At 45.3% G+C, this 22,462-nt stretch overlaps 1 protein-coding gene across 1 annotated transcript in view; it reads left to right on the top strand.

Annotated features, from left to right (window-relative positions):
• Positions 1-3,720: 3,720 nt before the first annotated feature.
• Positions 3,721-22,462, top strand: part of AKR1D1 (aldo-keto reductase family 1 member D1) — a 48,994-nt gene continuing 30,252 nt past the window's right edge. The window contains exon 1 of the mRNA XM_032781940.1: positions 3,721-3,813. Within this exon, the coding sequence (XP_032637831.1) occupies positions 3,721-3,813 (93 nt within the window). The remainder of the gene's footprint in view (positions 3,814-22,462) is intronic.

Raw genomic sequence — 22,462 nt, forward strand, 5'->3', positions numbered from 1 at the left:
CATGCTAGCATAGTTTTATGTATCAGTGTTATGTGCTGTGGCTGTGCTCATTTAGCCCACTGCTGGCTTTCTGCTAGGCCTAATATTCAGTCTGCATTGAGTTACACAGCTCAACCTACGGAGGTGAAGTTCCAGGTCCTGCCTTGCAAGCTCCCTTCAGCTGAAGAGATGAATGCATACATAGCTGCTTGAGAGTGGCTCCAAACCTGCAGCCACAAGGGATATAGCTACACTGCAGGTGAGACTCCTTTGATACCAGGGCTCCTGGAGTATGTCTAAACTGCAGCTGGCAGTGAACCTCTAGCACTGAGAGGCAGGGCTTGCAAAGGCTATTGCCTACTATCTCTGCCCCCTTCAACTTTCCTGCAATCTAAAGTCCTGGCTACAGGACTAAGGGAAGTTGCCCGACTCCTTAGCAGAGGAGCAGCCAGCTGTCTGCAATTTGAGCCTCCTCCCAGTACAGCTAGCCCCTGTGCAGTATACCCAGAAACACAGGTATCAAGAGGGCCAGAGATGCCAAGGAGAAGAGGCTCCTGGAGCTGAAATAGCCTGGTGCCCAGACAAAGCTCCCCACCTCCATTCCCTGCTTCCCTTTCCAGCCAAGACTAGCTTGTGATCAGCAATAATCCAGATACAAACTACCAGGAACTTTGAACTTAAAAGACAAGTAAAAGAGTCAAACCATTGACTATATCTCAGCTGCACTCCCCAAAATGGGATCACAATGCTATTGATGAGAAATGTATTCCTTCTTGTAAATGGAGTAATGCACAGGACGTAATAGTAATGGCTGCTTCCTTGTTTGTTTTTAATGCATGTCCAGAAGCCTGACAGGTTTAAAAAGGATGTTATAAGTGAACCTTTCATTTTAGGTTTCCTGAAAGTAAAACAAATGACTCATGTAGTCTGAAAAAATGTAAATTAGGCTTGTCAGGACCTGAAAGAAATGTGCACAAAAAGGTGAAGTTTGCATGTGGTACTTAAAATATAAATTCTTTAAAAAGGTGGTAGGTACGTAGACTAATAATGGTTAGAAACACCTGTGCTAGAATACTGATACAAATGATCTTGAATGCTTATGGATCAGAGTTGTCTGTGATTTGGAAACAGATAATGCTGTATTTGACAGTGCCATTCTCCCCTCCGTGCATTCCTAAATAGGTTCAGCCAGTGACACTCATATATGCTGCTTCAAATTGAACACCTGCTACAAAGCAAAGAAGTGGGGTGCTAGGATGTATTAACAGTGAAATAACCTACACCACAAAGATGGGGGTTGAGGAATAGTTCTGCTGGGTCTCCATTTCATTTAGATATAAGGCAAGACCCAAAAAATGTTTCTACATGTGTAGATTTAAAAGTGGAGTGAAAACATGAAGACCTTAATTGTAGGATAGAAAATAACTAGATGAAGCACAAATGGAGCTGGGAAATCTATTTACACTGAGGGATGAGGGCATAACCTAGGAGCATGGTGTGAGATTAGAAAAGGTGAGATTTACATTGGATTTCAGAAAGGGATTGTCCCCTTGGGCATGTCATTGGTATGTGGGATAGCTTATTGCAATAGAGCAGGAACTGTGTGTGTGTGTGTGTGTGGGTTAAAATTCAGAATAAATAAATGAAGAAAATCATCATGGGATAAAGTTAGAGAAGTTAGGACTTCTGCCCACAGTGGATAGACCATTCATCGATTCCTTGTGCTCTAAACTTTCTCCATTGCTATCAAAATGCATTAGTAGCATTTTTCCTTATTTCATGCCTCTAAAGCTATTTTGGGGTGGATGGCTGCAGTCATATGTGATTGCAATACACTAACTCAAGCACCTAGAATGCCTAAAGTTAAGCTCTCAAATCTGTGTTTAGCCACCTAAATAAGTTGGCCTGTTTCTCTTCTCCTCTCCCTCTTTCCTAAAGTATCCAGCAGCTCTTATTGACGTCAATAGAAGAGGTTGGATGCTCTGTCTCCCTTTGAAAAATCAGGCCCTTTAGGCAGCTAATCATAGATTTAAAGGCCTACTTAAAAATAAATAAATAAATAAATCTGTGCTATAATGTCTGGTGAGAAGGGTGTAATACTCTTCTGTGCTGAGAAGGAAGACTGAACCTTATTTCCATCCTGGCCCCAGCACTCACTCCTTCTGTATTTAATCTATAGATTGATGGATTGCAACTAAATGAGTCTAACACTTTTTTGCTTGATGCATGGACAGAACTGTGAAAAGGTGCTTAAATGAGTGTAATCAGGAGAAAGTTGTTGGTTTTTTTTTTTTTAAATGCCTGAATCAGGGAGGACAAAAAGATTTTGTGAAGATTAGGTACAAAAAAAGGCACAAGCTGAATGCATTTGAAATGGAAACTAAAATGACCAAGGCATCGCCTGAGTGTTTTGATGCACATGTAATTCCAATTGACTTCAAGAGTGCACACATGCAACAGCTGAAGAAGTAAATCCTAAATGTGAAGTTTCTGAACAGCATTAATAGTCAAAAGGAAATTCAATGTGCCTGTTTACAAATACAGGTTTAGCACAGACAGAAGTGATGGGAATGACTGAGGCTTCATGCTAGTAACTGGGGTATTAATAATCAAAGGGATAATCTCTACTACTACTATATCAAGCAATGAACAGCTGGTGCTATTGATTGAAATGCTAAACTGAATGTTGCTCTTGTGAGTCTTTCACATGGGTGGGAGTTGTCCTTTCATTACTGGAAGAATAATGTAAAGACTGAAAAGCACCCTCTTCCCCTCCCCCTCCCCGAAAAAAGGAGGACCTATGACTTTGGGCAGGGGAATAAATTAGCCAAGTCTGATCTAGAGGCAAACAATGACAACGGGGGATGGGTACTGCATTTCCTCTCCTGAAAGCAAAGGAATAGACAGATGTAAACAAGGGCTTTTAAACAAGTCTTCCATTAATAAAATAATGGGCCATAGTCCTGAAAGTGAAAGGACTAGCATAATCTGAACCCATCTGCTTAGAGCGGCAATAGAAAGAGGGAGGGAGAGCAGAAGAGACTGAAGGCAAATCCAGGAGAACAGCTCCTGCTCTAAATGGTTCGGGACACATGAGCCGCTGGGGTGGTGAAGATTGAGATAAAGGCTGATGGGTTTCTCCTGGTTTGACAGGACCAATGTCTTGTTCCCCAAACCCTTATTTCCTCCTGGGACGAGCCCTGAAATGATCTGAGGAGTCAGCAAACAGACACATCTTGTTTTGCAGTGGCAGACCGTTGCAAGCATAGCCACACAGACCCCTCCATACTACCTCCCCCTTTCAATCTCCTCGCTCTACTCCTTAACGCCGAGCACACCCTAGCTTTTAGCAGGTACTTAAAGCCACCTGCAAAAGAAAAGTCGCCTGCTTCTGATGAAGATTAACTGGGACTATCTCTCAAATCTCTAATGCGCTGAATTGCTCCCCGCTGCCTAACGAGAGCCGGCAGTTAATATTTCACCCTCCTGCAAATTTGCTTTCGGAAGAATGGAAGGGTAACCCTGGGCTGGCCTGTCCTGTCCTGTCCTGTCCTGTCTTAGCCGATCGCACGCGTGTTGCTGGAATAGAGCAGATTGAGAAACAGAAGTTTTCGCGCTCTCTCTCTCTCTCGCCCTCTAGTGCCATAGCCTGGAGCACGCGACACACACAAAGTGGGCTCTTCTGGCTGCTTTCATTCAGTCTGTTAGAAAGTTGCAGTCAAGTGTTTTATCATCTGCATCATGAATCTAACGGCTGCAAACCACCGCATACCTCTGAGCGATGGGAACAGCATCCCCGTGATTGGCCTTGGCACCTATGCTGACCCCAGAAAAGTAAGTATCTATCCGCTACCTTTCCTTTTTATAAACACGCTTACTGGCGGAGCAGGCTGCCAGACTTTGTTCTGAGCACAAAGATCCAGGAGGACTGTTAAGTTGATACTTTCCTTTCAGAGGCACTACTGACTTACGCACGTGCCTTACAATGTCTTTCTGCTGACATCCTGGAGGGTTCTTTAAATTTAAGATTGTTAGCAGTTCAGGCAAAGTGTGGCCAATCTACAAACATCTTCTGTGGTCCTCTCATTCAATTTACTGTGCAGACTCTAAAACCTCCAGTTACCAATGGTGCTTTCACCTCCTGAAAACAGGAAGGACTAAAAATATTATAGCAAAGTTTGGACTCTTTGTTGCTAACTTCCAAATATTCACAACTCAGTATTTTACAGCAAGCAACCAGTGATTGAAATGCTAACTAAAGCAGTGGCTAACTCCTACTCCAAATAATCTGTTCTCTTCAGGAATACTGAATAATCGCTAGTGTTGATACAGCATTTTACATCCTCAATACTTTACAGAGGTTCACTTGTAATCTGGGTAGATAGCTAGCTACACACCATGATACAGGCATATTTAATTGAAACTTGATAGGGCAGGCTGGTTGAGCTGGCATTTGTCTTACTGTAGTTCACTGCTGTATTGTTATAAGATATAACTTTAAATAATGTTTTCACCTCTTCACTTTGAGATAAGTGTGTACTTGGCAAACTGAGCTCCATCCTCCTATATATGTATTGTTGACATATTCTGCCACATACAACTCTAACTTCATTAAGATTGCACAAGCTGCTAATCAGGAAAGTTTTAAATTATTGCTAGTCATCTTGGCAGTTGCAAACTGGCTTTAGCTTAGTCCTGAGTGACCAGAAACTCTGATTCCAGCTGAATCTGTTGAGGGACAGATGCTGGAGAGCAACGTATGCTTGCTGCACAGTCACTGGGAGACTATCTGCCTTCCCTAAACTCAGTAGCCTTCGAGTGCTAGCAATTTCTGAGGCTGTGAGCTGGTCAGCAGACCTGCTGTGCAGAGCAAAAAGAAAAACTCAGTTTTCTTGTAGACCATCTTGCAGCTGGCTTGGACACTTTCAAAGGCATATTCCTATGACTAAGACTGATTCCTACATACTGATTTCTGTGGCTCCCAAAAGCTTTAAAGGTTCCAAAATAGTCTGTGTTCCTTGATGTGATGTCCTGGGTATATAGCCCATAGACCCTTTGCTGCATCACTGCCATGGAAGCATATGTGATATCTCTTCTGTTTCCACGCTGGGCAGTGCAATATGAACAAATTGACTGCCTCTCTCTCAAATTACAGATGTTTGTTTTTCTTTTTGTTTTTTTTTAATATGCTCTCTGTGTCATTATCCTATGTGAAGTCAGATAAAAATTGTGGGCAGAACCCTGTGCCCTGTAGTACAGTATTGGAGTCAAAATGAACAACTAAGTGTGAGCCAAAACACACCTGCTGTGAAGGTGATTACTTGGCCAACAATGATCTTTGTACTTTAGCATATACCAACAAATTATTACACCAAGGTAAGAATGATCAAAGAGAAAATCCCTTTTGAATGAACATAGCATTGTTGCAGGCAGTGCAAGAGTGATCGTCACTGAAGGCTTCAGATTGTCTGAGTTAAGACACTTACTGCTGTTGCAGAAGAAGGGACACAGCAGTGAGGGGTTCTCACACCCAGATACTAGCCCTAGAAATGGGGGCAGTGAGGCCTAAAGTCCTCCAGCAGCTTTACAATTCCACCAGATAAATATTCAGAAGGTAATTGATGGGTGGCTAATAGAAAGTTAAGGCTGGATTATTTTTGGCAAGTGAAACACATTGTAGCAAAGCAGAATGACTCCCCCTAGTCTCCCAGTTTATGCAACAATCTGGCAAATATAACACCTTACTTCAGCCACTTCACGCTCTGCTTGGCACCAGTTGCTCTGGGCACCTAAAGTTCAGGGCTAAGATATCAGCCTTAGAACATCCTCCAGGTGCCTCACACTCTGTAAACCGGATGGGAGGCGGGTGTGGGTGGCAAGGGGTGGTTGGACTCATGATGGGGGTAGGCATTTGAGAAAGGTCAGGTCACTTCAAGGGAGAGGTGGAGAAACTAGGCAGTGGAGAAGGGGATGGTGCAAATGAGGGTCTATGGGCCATGGCCCCAACACTTTTTTAATATCCTATTATTCACCATAAGGGTGAGCAAAGGGGGAAGGGACAGAGAGGAACAAGCAGGGTAAGGGGCACTGTGGGAGCAGAGGCCACGGTTTGGGCACTGATGCCCCCCCCCCCACACACTTGTAGGGAGCTTCTGCTGCTCCTGGGTGGATGTTAATGAACGTGCTAGGGAGAATTGCAGGAGTGTTTTGCATTGGTGACTGGCTACACTACAGAGCTTACTGTAGCACCAATGCAGCTGCAGCGCTGCTAGTGCAGAGGCTCTAAGCTGATGCGAGAGCTCTCTCCCATTATCACTGCTCACAGGGGCTGGAGTAACTATGTCAGGGGGCAGGGTAGAGGGCAGGACACCTGAGTGGGTAGTGGTTAAAGGTTCAGCAGTTTGAAGATGGGCCGCTCACTTGCTGGGAGAGTCTGGCATTTGTCAGTTGGCAGGTGATATCCTAACTTGCACTACAGACAAACTGATTTGCCTGAAAGGTCTAGCTATCCTGCCTTCAGGACCTGAGGAAGAACTCTGTGTAGCTCGAAAACTGTCTCTCTCAACGGAAGTTGGTCCAATAAAAACTATTACCTCACCAATCTTTTCGCTAATCTCCTGGGACCAACATAGCTACAACAACATGTACTATGCACATTTTACCAGGAACAGAGCTGGACAGTTAAGTAATCTGATAGTCTTATTGAAAGCCTTTTCTAAGTAAAGGGGGATTTTCTCATCAACTGGATACAGACCAAGAGTACAAAAATAATTATTTTTATCAATGGCTTTGTGTCTTATCCTCCATAATCCAGGGTCTGAAAATTCAGTATTGATTCAATATCAGCAGCCACAGTTGCAGTGAAAGAATTCCGTTTCACTGGAGTATAGTTCCCTATGCCTTCATCTACACTACAGAATTACTTCAGTTTAACAACATCACACAGGGGTGGAAATAATCCACAACTGAGTGCTGTAGTTCAGTGATTTTCAAACTGCAGGTCGTGACCCAGTACTGGGTTACAGAATGGGTCACGGTGGCTCTGGTCAGTACCACTGACCAGGCCGTTAAAAGTCCCATTGGCAGTGCTGCCTGGCTAAGGCAGGCAAGCCCTTACCTGTTCTGACTTCGCACTGCGCCCTGGAAGCAGCACGTGCAGCTCCTGGGGGGGGCGGGCAGCACAGGGCTCTGCATGCTGCCCCTGCTCCGAGCACTGGCTCCACACTCCCATTGGCTGGTTCCCAGCCAATGGAAGCTGGGGGAGGGCAGTGCCTGCGGGCAAGAGCTGTGTAGAGCCACTTGTGTGCCTCCGCCTAGGAGCCGGACCTGCTGCTGGTTGCTTCTGGGGCGCAGAGTGGACCGTGGTGCCAGGACAGGCAGGAGGCAGGCCTCTGCATCCCCTCTGCGCTGCTGACTGGGAGCCACCCAAGGTAAGTCTGCACCCTAATCCCCTGCTCCAGCCTTGAACCCGCCGCACCCCAAAATCCCTCATCCATAGCCCCAGACCAGAATGTGCACCCCCAGCCCAGAGTCCTGACCCCCTCCTGCATCCCAACTCCCTACCCCAGCTCAGACCCCCCTCCCATGCACTGACCCCTCATTCCCATCCATCAGCCCTCATCCCTGCACCCCAATCCTCTTCCCCAGCCCTGAGCCTCTTCCATACCCCAAACCCCCTCATTCCCAGCTCCATTGGGTCACTGGCATGAACAATTTTCTTCAATTGGGTTGCCAGAAAAAAAGTTTGAAAACCACTGCAGTTATACCAACCTAAGCACCTGTATAGACATCACTCTGTTGGCAGAAGAGCTTCTCCCACTGACATAGCTACTGCTTCTTGCAGAGATGGAGTAACTAAAGGCTATGTCTACACTACACGGCTTTTAGCAACATGGCTGTGTCGCTACAGCCATGCCACTAAAAGTCACACAGTGTAGCCGCTGTTTGTTGGCTCACCTGCTGACAAAAAAACTTCAACCCCCCAATGAGTGGCGTTTGCATTGTCAGCTGGAGAGAGCTGTTCTCACTGGCACTTGTTGTCACCAAAACTTTATCTTTTCAGGGTTGAGTGTTTTGGGGTTTTTTTTGGTGTGTTTTAACACCTCTGAAAGACAAACCTTTTGTCATTCAATTTCCAGTGTAGACATAGCCTAAGAATAGGATCAAAAGGTTTTCTTGTTAATGCTTTACTACTTTAATTGGTCCTTCTAGTCACTTTAGAGATGTGACTGAGTGCAAGCGCCAGTGTTTACAGGTGACTTTGGCCATGTTAGTCTTAATTCATCTGTGCCTCAACCTTGACAATTACTGACCTGAGGTAAAGAACAAGGTAGCTGTTGGATATTAAAAAAGTTAGTGTACTGGAAATTCCTAAAGATCTTGAGGTCTCCTTGGAAACAATCAAGGTTGGGCCCTCAAAGTCAAGAGGCCCTTTTATAGGGAGGAGAAGGGAAACTCTGCAGGGATCACTAGTCAACTTCAGTCCTTTCCCCTTCAAAATAGGTCAACTGTCTTTTTGCCACAATACCTCACATCAAGCATAATGAAAACCTCAGATGAGCTATCCCACTCCAGATGCTTCTGGAAGCTGCTAAAGTGCAGCACTCACAAGACTTCCAGTATGTCCTCTTCTGGTTCTAACTAGAATCTACCTTGTCGTTCTGCAAAATGAAATACCTTTATGAAAGAATACTTCCAACCTCAAAGGTCACACTTGAATGGATTTGAGAGCAGAGTGAGTAATTGCTACGTGAATTAACTCCCATCGTAATTTGTGCTCGTTGTGTGTATTTAGCATAAATATTCAGCCAATAGAGGTCACCTAATCTTTCCATGACAGACTAGGATCAAATCTGAGGGAAGAGGTAGCGATATTTGCTGGGTTTGTAAGTTGCCTCAGTCCCATCTTCCTACTGACACCTCTAAAACACCTAGTGATAGGACATAGTGACTAGAGATGGCTAAAAAAGCCATTGGCTCATCTTCTAAACAGGTGTTGCTACCTTAGGTTGCAGGATTCTTCTCCGTCCTGGGCTCTTTGAGGAGTGCTTTGGTGGAGAGGCAAGAATTTCACTGAGCTATTAAGGCACCACATGTGAGACTTCTTTGTTTCTTTCAGAGCTTGACTTTGGGGATGGCAGATGGCTCCCCTGCCAGATCAGGCTGGCTGCCTATCTTCAAAATGTGGGGGTGGAGGGCAAATGCTACATGCACCCCCCCCTACACAAGCAGTAAGAAGAAGGTGTAGACTGTGGTCCTGGATCCATTAAAAATCTCAAAGTTCTTCCTTGGTTGCTAGGGAATACCTAATCTGGTCCCAGTCCACATTTCATTTGAGCCAGGCTCTCTCTCTGTTTCTCTTTCCTTCCTACATATGCAATCAGGCTAAAAAGCTACCTGGCTCAATATTTAAAGAGTTGATGACGAATCATGGGGAATGAACATGACATGCAGTATAAGCAAAATAGTCTCTAACCTGCATCCCCTTCTCCTTTTTGCTCTTTGAACTTGCTCTATTAACAGTAACCTGGGGCTTGGGAGTCTGTTGCTTATTCCTCCAATAAGTCATCGAATTGTTGGTGAGATCTAGTTGCCAAGAGTGATAAAAATGGGCTATATTTAGTATTGGTCCCCGGCTGCTATAAAGAGGCACAGAAGCAGGTATCAGTACAAGGCATAACTTTGTAGCAGGCAGCAGAACCAGCGCTGGTGGGAAGAGCTGGGCTGCCTTAGGGCTTGTCTACACTACCAAGTTTTCTTGACAAAACTTATCTTGACACCCAAAAGTTGACAAAACAATAATCACCAAAGGGTGTTCACACTTGCTCCCTCTCTTGACAGATCATGTCCACGTTGGGGACACCATTATCAGCAGGGTGAGCAATGCACTGTGGGTATGTATCCCACAGTGCAGTGTTGTGGGAAGGGCTGATCGCTGCACAGTTTGGGATTCTCTCCCAGTTCTCCCACAGCCCCCTCATCTGCCGAGAGCAGCATCATGAGTAGCTCTGTGAGCTCTCTGTGCTGAGGAATGGCAAAGCAGCACAGCAGTCTGTCCCCCTCCCCCGGCAGCAGCAGGCTGCCTGTCGCTGTGTTCCTAATGCCAGGCAGACCAGGAGCATTCCAATGATTTGGTCTTTGTTCCCCAAAGGGAACAGCACACAGGTACTTCCTGTGGCTTTGAAAGGGGAGGGGCGCATGCCTGCAGGACAGCAGAGATCAAAACATTGAGCAGAGCAATTAGGGCAGTCTTTGTGGAATGCTGGCGGAAGCCAGTTCTGTCGACAAAACAATCAGCAGTGTCTACCATAGGCACCAACTTATGCTGGCACCGGTGGGTGCTTGACCACCCCCTCCCTGCTCCTATTCCAACCCTTTCCCCAAATCCCCGCCTTTTCCCCGCCTCCTGCCCTGAGTGCACAGTGTTCCTACTCCTCCTTCACGGAGCTTATGTCGTGAAACAGCTGGCTTGTGGCGGCAAGCACTAGGAGGAGAAGCGGGAATGTGGTGCACTCAGGGAAGGAGGTTAGGTGGGGTGGGGTAGGGAGCTTGGCTGTCGATGGGTGCAGAGCACCCACCAATTTTTCCTCGTGGGTGCTTATGGTGTCGACACTGGCTGTTTTGTGGACAATAAAGGGAGGGAAAAAGACAAAAGTCTCTCATGGGGGTAGAAGTGTTTTGCCAACAAAACCAGGTGTTTTTTGCAACAAAAGTCCCATTGTAGTGAGTATGCTCTTGCTGTTTTGTCACCAAAGGCAGTTTTTGGCAACAAAACTTGCCAGTGTAAACAAGTCCTTACTTAGGAATGAGATCCAACTTGAAAAAAGACATTTGGGGGAGGAATCAACATGGGGATTTGGGAAACTTCAGTAGCTCTGGGTCTTAGTTTTGTCTTAATTTGCCCCAGCTATTTGCTGCAAACATGGCAACTAAATCAGACTTCAGGGAAGGGATCTTTAAGCAACAAAGATCCCACCTTCATGAATTTCCTTTGCACCAACAGTTTACTGGGATGAGGAGTCAGTGGAAAATGTGGCATAGGCAGATGTATCTCTAACAAATACTCTTCAGGTTTTATCACTAGCATCACTGGATCTCTTTATATTTTAAAGAAACAAACTAGACTTAGTGGCAATCCTCAGTGAGGTTTTTTAAAATTCAGACTAGAACTTTACTTGCTTTTTACCACTGGCAAAACTTATATTTATGGATATGTCTCCCTTAGTTTTCCACTTGTCTGGCACTAGCATTGATCATTCCCCTTTATTCAACATTGGTGAGGCCTCATCTGAAGTAGTGTGTCCAGTTTTGGGCCCCACACTACAAGAAGGATGTGGAAAACTTGGAAAGAGTCCAGCGGAAAGCAACAAAAATGATTAGGGGGCTGGAGCACATGACTTATGAGGAGAAGCTGAGGGAACTGGGATTATTTAGTCTGCAGAAGAGAAGAAAGAGAAAGAAGGAATGAGGGGGGGATTTGGATAGCCTGCTCTCAATACAGTTGAAATTGGATTCCAAAGAGGATGGCATCTAGACTGTTTCTAGTTATACAGGATGACAGAACAAGGAGTTAATGATCTCAAGTTGCAGTGGGGAGGTTAGGTTGGATATTAGGGCGAAAAACTTTTTCACTAGGAGGGTGGTAAAGCCAACTGAGAATGGGTTACCTAGGGAAGGTGGTAGGAATCATCGCTTCCTTAGACGGTTTTTTAAGGTCAGGCTTGACATTAAAGCCCCATGTCTGGGATGATTTAGTTGAATGGTCCTGCTCTTGAGCAGGGATTGGACTAGATGACCTCCTGAGTTCCCTTCCAACCCTAATGGTAATGGTCTATGCCCTGTTTAAGGTTTCTACTTAAAAGCCCTGGCTGGGATGATTTAGTTGGGAATTGGTCCTGCTTTGAGCAGGGGGTTGGACTAGATGACCTCCTGAGGTCTCTTCCAACCCTAATCTATGGTTTGCCCTTTTGTTCAACTTTGCTGCTGTTCAACTCTGGATCTTGTAGGCTGTTCCAGATGGTACCTGCAACTCTGCCTCCTACTGTCTTTCCTCTTGGTGCTCAGTTAAGTCCTCTCCTCTCTTGTCTATAGCCTCCTCTTGATTTCTTGCCTCTTGCTCTTTACATTGTGTGAAATCTATTGCAATACAGTGTACTTTTTCACAAGTCAAAATTCCCATTTCTAACGGGGGAAGAAACTAAATCACTTAAGACTTGTCATGAAAACAGCAAAACTGTGAACTGGGGCAAGCATGAGAATTCACAATAAACGTCAAGGGACCAAATTTTTCCTCCTTGCTACTAAAAGCAGAGTTTGCGTATTCTCCAATTTGATACACAGTTTGACAAACTCTTCACACACAAACCTTCCCCGTCACCTCAAAAATAGCCTGGTATCTCCCTAGAGCTTTAGTTCTGGCAAAGATCATACCACACTCTAAGGTGAATGGATTTTTATGTTAGCAGAGAGAGTCATGTTCCCCATGTGGGAAGTTGACTTTATTAAAATCTCCACATTGCGGATCTTATTTACAGGGGCAGCTCTAGGCACCAACAAAGCAAGCACCTGCTTGGGGCAGCCCATTTACAGGGGCGGCAGGGATCTAGCATGGGAGCTGAGAACCAACAGGGGGCCCTGGGAGCTGTACTTCCTTGGTTAGCTCCCTGCCTATAGAGTCAGCCCTAGAGCAGGTAAAGAACTACATTTCCCAGCATTCCCTTGGCCACTACCAACTGGAAAGGAAGGAGGAGGACCTCATGGCCAGTGTGCTGTGAGTGATAGGGAGACCATATTTTAACATTTTAAAAAAACAGGACACTCCATGGGGAGGGAAGCCCCACCATCCACTCCCTCCAACTGCCCCCCACAGAAAACCCAACCCATCCAACCACCCCCCTTGCTCCCTGTCCCCTGATCACTCCCTCCCAGGACCCCTGCCCCTAACTGCCCCCCAGGACCCCAACCACTATCTAAGCACCGCTAGTCCTTGTCCCCTGATTGCCCCATCCTGGGACCCCACCCCCTATCTAAGCCTCCCTTCTCCTTGTCCCCAACTGCTCCCTCCTGAGACACCCCCCCAACTTCCCCCCTAGGACCCCCCCTCCTGCGACCCATGCCCCAACTTCCCCCAGGACCCACCCCCTACCTGTCCCTGACAAACCCCTGGGACTCCCATGCCTATCCAACCGCTGCCCTGTCCCCTGACTGCCCACCCAAACTCCTGACCCATCTAACCCCCTTCTCCCTGCCCCTCCCCCCCGAACCCCTGACCCATCTAACCCCCCCTTGCTGCCTGCCCCTTGACTGCCCCCCCGGGACCTCCTACCCCTTCTCCAACTCCCAGCCCCCTTACCATGCCACTCAGACCAGCGTGTCTGGCTCCGCGCAGCACCAGACACGCTGCTGCATACATGCTGCCATGCTCCCCTGCAGAGCCCACAGCCCCCACCCCACACGCACCCAGCACCTGCCTTCCAGATTTGAACATCTCAAAATTCAGGAGTGCTCAAGCTTAGTTTGGGCAGCTGTTACTTCATTTTTCCCAAATCAAATATACTGACCCACTGTAACTTGCTGTAGAAAAAGTAGGATAAAATTGAGCAAGAAATGCTTCCTAGTTGTTATTAGGACTGGAATTGCAATTTTCAACAGCCATTGCCCTTTTTTTCTTTGTTTAAAAGGAAGACAGTGATATTCCATTGGCAAAATCCCCATAGAAGGAAAGAGTGGAACAAAAGAATAGTAAAGGCACCTCAACTTTTCCTCATTTATGGAGGACAGTCTTATAATATGCATCCAAATATCCTCCAATCACACAAGCTGAAAATTGTTCCACTTTACTGCAGCTCTGTAACCATATGGGAACCAATCCTGTGTTTTGTGCACATCCAAAATTCCTGCTGAATGACCCGCCCTGGGAGCAAGTTACCAGTGACCCAGGGCTGCAGCGGAAGGAGGGTGCAGGTGGGACGGGGTGGAGAGCCCAGGGCTGGGGCGGCAGGAGGTGTGAGGAGGGTAGCACTAGTGAGGAAAGGGGGAAGCCCAGCACTGGGGTGGCAGAGAGTGTGTGTAGGGGTGGGGGGGAGAACCCAGGGCTGGGATAGCAGAGGGGTGCAGCGGGGAGCCCAGGGCTGGGACAAGGGGCAGCCAAAATTTTTTTTGCTTGGGGTGGCAAAAAATCTAGAGCCAGCCCTGCTTATTTACATGAATTTTACAGTTCTTTATAGAAACCAAATTAAGACTGTATGATTAATTCTTCATTAGCTTCAACTGCTTCAGTGGCCGTGCATGCACTTAGTGTTTAGTGAACTGCAACCAACTAAAGATTGCACTTAGTGATATGGCCACCATACAGAATCTCCAATTAAACAGGGGCATCCTTGTATGCGGTGTTGTAGCAGTGTCAGCTCCAGGATATTAGAGAGACTAAGTGAGGGAGGTAATAGCTTTCATTGGCTCAACTTCTGTTGGTAAAAGGCCATTCAGGTTTACACTTGTGTAACTGAAGGCCATTGAAAGATTAGAATCAGGACATGAAGTACTTCTAGGAATTACCACCCCCACCCTGGAAATCTATCTTCCCATAAAATGATGCCCATTGTTGTATCACTCAGAATCTGAACTTGTTTTTTAGCCTGGCCCCTGGAAAGGGCTATGAATAGCATGGATTCTCTACAGGCCTAATTATATTTCAAGTCTCAGTCTGTTCTATACAGTGTAGGTTTGAGGAAACAATCCCTAAGCTCGAGCACTCTTAATACCTTAGCTGTGCTAGGACACCTCTTCAGAATACTCTAGTACACAATGGTATAGTGCTATGTTGCAAAGCGTAAAACTCTATTTAGTGAAAATATTAATAGCTTTATCATCAATTGGTGCCAATGGAGCTGGGCCAAGGTACACTAGCTGAGATGTTGTCCATAATAGCCAAGCTGGCATTGGTCGCTTGGCTTCAGAACACTTTGACACACGCAGACCTGCTCATATGCAACAGTAGTCCAGCAGGAAACTCCCAGATAGGGCCAGCTCTAGCGTTTTTGCCGCGCCAAGCAGCAAACTAAACAAAAAGCCATGATCGTGATCAGTGGCAATTCAGCATTCTACAGCAGCAATTCTGCAGCAGGTCCTGTCATAAACAGATAGCTAAGAGTTAATGTTTCTTTCACCTGTAAAGGGTTAACAAAGAGAACCAAACACCTGACAAGAGGACCAATCAGGAAACCGGATTTTTCAAAGCTTAAGGGAGGGAATTTGGGGGATGGGAATTTGGGTTATTTTCTTGGTTCTTGGGTTGTGCTGTCGTGCTCTCTCAGCTATGAGAGGATCTACTTTCCATCTTTTCTAATCTTCTGTTTCCAGTTGTAAGTACAAAGGTAGCAAAAGTATTAGTTCTTTTAAATTGTTTTGCTTTTCCTTGTTTTTGCATCTGTCCCGTATCTGGGCTGGTGAGTCTTATGATGTAGGTATTTGGCTATGGTTACGTAAATTGTATTGTTTTGGATAAGGCCTGTGTTATCCCTTTTTCTCATTGTATTATTCATTTTGCTACCTTAAGTTTGAATACCTTATCTGTACCATCTGAGGTTACAGAGAACGCTGTTATTCTATTCTTTTTCTTTCTTTCTTTTTTTTTTTTATTAAAGTTTTGCTTTTTAAAGACCTGTTGAAATTTTTTTAGTTCTTGACCCACCAGGAAATTGGTGGGAGAAAGGAAGACAGGGGGGGGGTGGGGGGAGGGAAAAAGCTGCTCTCTCTGTGTGGGGGAGGGGAAAAGCTGCTCTCTGTGTTTAACTCTCCTAGTGTCCCAGGGCGGGAAGAAGCTACGGGGGAAGAGAGAGAGAATCTTTTCTGTTTCCTTGTCTTTGGGGTTTGTCTCTTTGTGGAACAGAGGAGACATGCTTCTTGGTATTGTGATGTAAAAAGGTTGCATCAGTCACTCTCAGGTTAGCCCAGAGAGGAAATTCTGGGTGGGAGAGCACAAGACAATGCTGGGGAAAGAGCGAGTTTTAGGCCTTGAGACTGCATCTCTTTCTGATACTGATTGTTGGTTAATTCCCACTGGCACTGACACACAACAACTTCTGTATGTTAGCTGTAGCTGGGTGAATGGCTGACAACTTCAGTCAACTTGATTACACAGTATCGATTCAAGGGTATATTAACCAAGAGCAGCAGAAATTTTGAAAAAATAGTGAAACTTCAGAAACCAGAGGGGATTTTCCACTCTTCAGCCAGAACCACTTGAGGAGTGACCAGATAAATAGGAGAGCTGTTCACACTGGTGTCACAGCCTTTTACTGTAATGACTACCATGAGTGTTAACTGTTTCTAATCACTACTGTGGGTCATGGATAATCCAAAAGCCATTCGCTAAGTGCCATGGCTTGACTCTGCCCCAAGTTGTACAAGTGCAACCCAAGGGCAGAACTTGTCCTGCAGAATCATTAATACTGGTGCTGAGGCTTTAAGACTCATGATTTGCAAACCCTTTGGGTTCTGTTTAGTTGAGTTCTAGATTTTGAGCCTGTAGAGCTCACAGTGTCCTGCTCTTCTCCCAGCCAGGCAACCTAGAAACTCTTGCTAAACAAAAACTCAGATTCCTGCAATCACATGACTACAGGAGCTATCATGAACTGAATGTCATGAACCTGTGTGTTGGCAACATTGCAGAAGTGAGACAGAAAACTGAGCTCAGCACTCCAAGCTCAGGTTGACTTAGTTCAACTGGAAGCCTAAAAACCATTATAGGGCTCTAACTGGTCCCTTGATTACTTGTGAATGAAGCAGACTTGATCTGGAAGTTAGGGATGGGTCTGTCCAGGGGCGGCTCTAGACATTTCGCCGCCCCAAGCAGGGCGGCATGCCGCAGGGGGTGCCCTGCCAGTCACCAGGAGGGCGGCAGGCGGCTCCAGTGGAACTCCTGCAGGCGTGCTTGTGGAGGGTCCACTGGTCCTGTGGTCCACTGGTCCTGTGGTCCGCTGGTCCCATGGCTCCGGTGGACCTCTCGCAGGCACGCCACCGGGAGCACGCCACCGGAGCCATGGGACCAGCAGACCCTCCGCAGGCACACCTGCGGGAGGTCCACTGGAGCTGTCTGCCGCCCTCCCGGCGACCAGCAGAGCGCCCCCCATGGCATGCCACCCCAAGCACGCGCTTGGCATGCTGGGGCCTGGAGCCACCCCTGGGTCTGTCTCTAGTTTCTTGAGGCTAGAACCACGCTTCAAGTGACCACCACAATGTGTCCCATGACTTAGTTTTTCTTTAGAATGGCATAAGCCTCCTGCAAAAACAGGTAACAGCTCTGCTCATAGGGGACCATGCTTAACTTTGGCCTCAGTCTTTCACTTGTTCATGAGGCCAGGCCCACCAAAACTCCAGATGATACTACAAGAAACTTGGCTGTTTTTCAGGCTTCACTGAACCAAGCTTTTGCTGGTTCAACTTCTCAGCTAGCTTGGTACTGAGGCTCTGATACAACTGCAAACTCCACCTGTACCCTCATAACAGTCCCAGAAATCTTACCTATAACTTGATTAGGGGCTGAAGAGTGAACTGACTTGCAAGCCACTTCCCTTAGCCTCTGTCACCAAGGATGCGGGTGCCCCTGCTTTTCCTGAAAACATCAGAAGACACTAGGGAGGGGCCACATAGAAAGATTTCATCTGTAAAGGAGTTCTTGGAATCTTCTGACAGGGTGGCTGCCCTTCCAATTCATATGTAGCATAGTGTAGCTGTGATGGTCCCAGAATAGTAGAGAGACAAGGTGGATGAGGTAATATCTTTTTATTGGATCAACTTCTATTGGTGAGAGAGAGACAAGTTTAAGTTAGTCCAATTAAAGAGATTACCTCACGCACCTTGTCTCTCTTCCAATTAATAGACAACATCTGGGACTGTCAGGCTGCCTTGTCCTCATGCTGTCCAGGAAATTGTCCTACCCTATTTCAGCTGCCAGCTGAACAATCCATGGGGATGTAACATGTAGAGAATTTAAGCAAGCCATCGAACCAGAAGCATGAGGCTCTTTATGCCCTGTAGTGCTTTCAACCACTGGCTGTTGAACAGTTCTGTTTCACGTCTGACACCCAAAGAGGTGGAATGGTGTCATGAAGACCATTCCTGATAGGTAGCAACATCAAACATTAAGGCAATAGGTAATTTGCAGGTCACCTGCTAGTACCTTTTTCTAAGAGGCTTCAAAGGTAAAGGGCTTCCCCAAAACTTGGCTTCATACATAATCTGCAGGTTTTGACAGAGGTTTTCATGGCTCATATCACCAAGAAACGTAACTGCTCATGAGAACTAATGAATGTCTTCACATCATCCCCACTGTACAGAGATTGGGGATGGGAGGAGAACTGAGCCCTATAAGAGTTACACAACTTGCACACAGAGGAGTTTGGAATTGAATTATGTCTCCTGAGTTCCAGTCAGTTCTTTGACCACAGGACTGTTCTTGCATGTACTTGAAACCCCTTAATTTTTGCTTGAGTCTCAAAGGCTGCAACCCTGTGAACAAAACTTCTGAGTACAGTTTGAGAAAACTTACTGAATCAAAACCAATGGATTTCTCTGCTAACACGAACAACCTTTACATATGCTTAAGAAGAGTAAGAGCTCCAAAGTGGCTTGGTAGCTGAATAGGCAGGGGCTAAGGCATGTTTATCAAACAGCTTTGCTTTTCTGCAAGGCTAGGTTAATAGGACAGCAGCCCATTGGCTCATAGAGGATATATTCACAATGCTTCAAAGAGTTTGTGTTCTATGGAAAGTTGCAGAGACTACAAATTGCAGATTCTGCAATCTTTTATTTGCTCTGGTAAAATAACTGGGGCAGACTATGCCAGCTACAATAGTCCTTAGCACAGCTTTGGCTAAATCCTAGAACAACAACCTAACAGGAATTTTAGAAATGCTAAATCTAATTATGCATGCTAAGTTGCTATTGCAAGGAAAAATCAAACCTGGCGCTTCAGAGTATAAATTGATGGCCCGTTGCAGTAGAGAAGAAATCCACCCCGTTTTCTTCTAGTCATATCATGGCACAAGAGGTAAGATGCATTATGGATTTTCCCCTACTTTCTTCAGAAGCATCTGGTACCAACCTCTGCCAGAAGCAGGATACCAGCCTAGATGGAATAGCACTCTGGTCCAGTGTGTGGCAATTCCCCAGATGGCTTCCCCATCAGAATGAATAGAGTACAGTACATGGGCTGCCAGCAGTGCTCTTCAGCCATCATTTCTGAGCACTGTCAGCTTTTTGCGGGGATAATTTATCTGGATTTTGCTTTCTCGTTGATAGTTGCTAATGTTTCCTGGGGATAGCTGCCAGATTTTTCTGTACAGAAGCTGGTTATGTTCTGGTGATTGGTATTTTCCAAGAAAGAGGCACAGTCCAGTTTCTCGTTTGTAAGAGTAAGCAATTCTAAGAATGTTCCCTTCTGCTGTTTGCATCCTTAGTCCACAAAGTATATCTGGCTTTTCCTGTAACATCTCAGTTACTTAAACCAAGTGTTTTTCTACAGTACATTTCCAACTTTGGACACTTGTTCTGTTGCTACTTAATTCAGAAAACAGGCAAAGGGAAGTAGGCTCTGTTAGATAATGAGGCTTCCAGAAACTTTAATATGAAAATCTGTTTGCAACTTCTGGGCTTTTGCAAGGTACGTCCCAACACTCAGTGTCCCTAAGATTCCTAAACAGCAACTTGAAATCTTTAAATATACCAGGTCCAATCGTAACTTATCCACAGCTTGCCTCTGCAGCATGCTGTAGTTAAAATGGAGTGCTTCTGGAGGATGGCCCTATTCTTTCCAGTACCCTAGTCCTCTCTTCATGGCAATCTTTCCTCTAGTTTGAGGTGAGCTGGATACCACTGGCCAGATCAATTGCTCAAGACCATTCCACACTGCTCCTTCCCTTCAGGTGTTGCCTCTGCAGCTCCCAGTCTCTGCCAGTCTGGGAACAGACAGGAAGACTGACACACCTACATAATTTTATTGAAGTGAGAGACATGGAAGACATGTAGTAATTCTTATTGGTTTTCTGCCATTAGTCCATATTTATTAACCTAGTAATCACAAAGTAAAATAACCCTGTAAAGGAATAGCACAATAGCACTGCCTGTAATAGCCTAACTTTTTCCCTTGTGCATGTGCTCCTGCGAAAAAGCAATCTGGCACAGTCAGCAAAAAAATATTTCACTAGCTTAGGGGTTAGAGTAACAGGACCTTCCCCAGCCCCTCCATCAGCTGAAAAGCTGAAGAGGTGGATTGCAGAATTACCTTCATATCACCAGCTAGGAAACTTTTCAGTGGGAAGGAAGGGAACAGGGTGAGAATTCTCCCCATTCCTGCAGCTGTAGGGGGCTGCAGTGGCACCACAGATTGTAGACAACCAATAGTTGGAGGCTGTTATGAAAGATGGAGACATTTAGTGTCAAGGGACAGGGCTCTGCTAAGAATCCAGAACTTTCCCTGAGCACTGCCCCTGACTAGTACCCTCCCTCAGATCTCCATCTTCACTTTGTCTCTGGTTAGTAGGATTAGCCCTCTGGATACTGAGTGGTTAAAATGTCCAAGCTAGCATTGAGAAGGGGAGAGAGATGGGATACATTAGAAGTATTCTGTGTGAGGACATCAGTGAGAGAGAACACAATAGAGAGAAGGAAGGGATGCTAACATGACAGGGAAAAGAGACTGTCTGACAGGAAAGAGAGCACAGAATAAAAGCAAGAAGCAAAAGTGGTAACAAGTGAGAACTGTAGTAAGAAGGTCTATTTGAACACATTGGATGAGTACCAGTGGTGTTTGCCTTTTATGCACTATATATTATTCAAACAGCTTCTCAAATGCAGCTCAGCAAATACTTAGGCTAGAAAAAGGCTAGTGAATTTCATATGTGCAACAATATATCCTTCTGTTGGGTTCTGAAAGCCTAGTATTAAGCAAACTTTTAAGACTGAACATTCTCTGGGCCAGGGAAGAGCTGTTTTAGACAAGTCACTGGGACTGGAGGTTACACACTCAAGAGTTCTGAAGGAACTCTAGAATGAAGTGACTGAGGTGGTAGTAATGTGCAAACTTCTTAAAATCTGTCCTGTTGAAGGAATGGAAAGCAGCAAATATTGTACAGATGTAAGTGCTTGGGTGAATCAGGTAATTAGGTGAGAAAATCCCTCGGCAAACTCAATAATCAGGGGGTAAGAGGTGGAGTATTGATCAATTGGCTAAACCCGGATTGGATGTGGTGAGTTACTAGCTTTTTGCCATGTCGTAAAGACTTATGCTACGTTAAATATGGGGCCTACTACTGATGTGGAAAATGGGATGCATGGATGATAGAAGGACCAAAACTAAACTAGGTTAATGGATAGCATGATTACTTGGCAATTCATCTGTTACCTACACTGGTAGGCATAACCTGAACTACTCATAATGAGTTGTAAATTAGCTTAATAGGGAAGGAGATCCTTTCATTGAGTTGCCTATTCCTTGTATAGTAGGGGTCAAAAAAAGCAAACCTCTGTTTCAGGAGGCAAAGAGTGATAATATACAGCTTTCATCAGCTGCCACTGTCAGCTATGGATTCTGATTGCTGTATCTCCACAACTATAGTAGTTCAGAGACTAAGGCTATGACTACAGTAGTGATCTTGCTGTAAGCTCTGTGCAGCCACTCTAAACTGACGAGAGAGCTCTCCTGTTGGCTTAATGACTCCAGCCCCCTGTGAGAGGCAATAGCTATGTCAGTGGGAGAAGCTCTTCTGCCAACATACACTGTCCACACCACTGCTTAAGTCGATATAAGTGATGTTGCTGGGGGAGGGAGGAGTTTGCTAATTCACACTTCTGGGTGACATAATTTATGTTGATTTAGGCTATTGCTACACTACATCTTAACTGTTCTTCTAGGGACATTACTTCCATGAGAGGAGATATTGAAAAGATTAGGAATGCTTTCTTTCGAGATGAGACATGGTAGATGTGTCTAAAACAAGACATGTTATTGAGTGGAGCTGTTTGAAAAAAAAATTTCATTAGGGGAAAATCTCAACTATTTTCTGATCTAGAACAAAATTAAAATGTCTGGTTGTTTCAAGCATAAACTGGATTTTTCTTCATTTCTACCAGTCAAAAAAACCCTTCACGTGACACTTTCCTGTGTGGGGAAAATCTGAAACTTGGCAAAACCACACTTTTTCTGAGAGTAACTTTCCTTGTGATACTTTGCCCAGCTCTAGTATAAAGCAGACGTTATTAGTTATGCTTATAAAAAGTCAACATAAATTCACAAAAGGGGGGAGGCATCACCAAACAAAACTGAAAGGCAACATAATTAAAAATTATAAATACTACTTACCACAAGTGTCCTGTGGAACTCATGGACACAGTGTGCCAAAGCCATAAAGCTTGATATTGCAGGATCCAAAAAAAGATTAGTCACATGGATAAGCTATACACCTCCACAGCTGTACTAGAATAAAAA

This window comes from Chelonoidis abingdonii, chromosome 1 (genome assembly GCF_003597395.2).
Source record: "Chelonoidis abingdonii isolate Lonesome George chromosome 1, CheloAbing_2.0, whole genome shotgun sequence".
NCBI classification, from domain to species: Eukaryota; Metazoa; Chordata; order Testudines; family Testudinidae; genus Chelonoidis; species Chelonoidis abingdonii.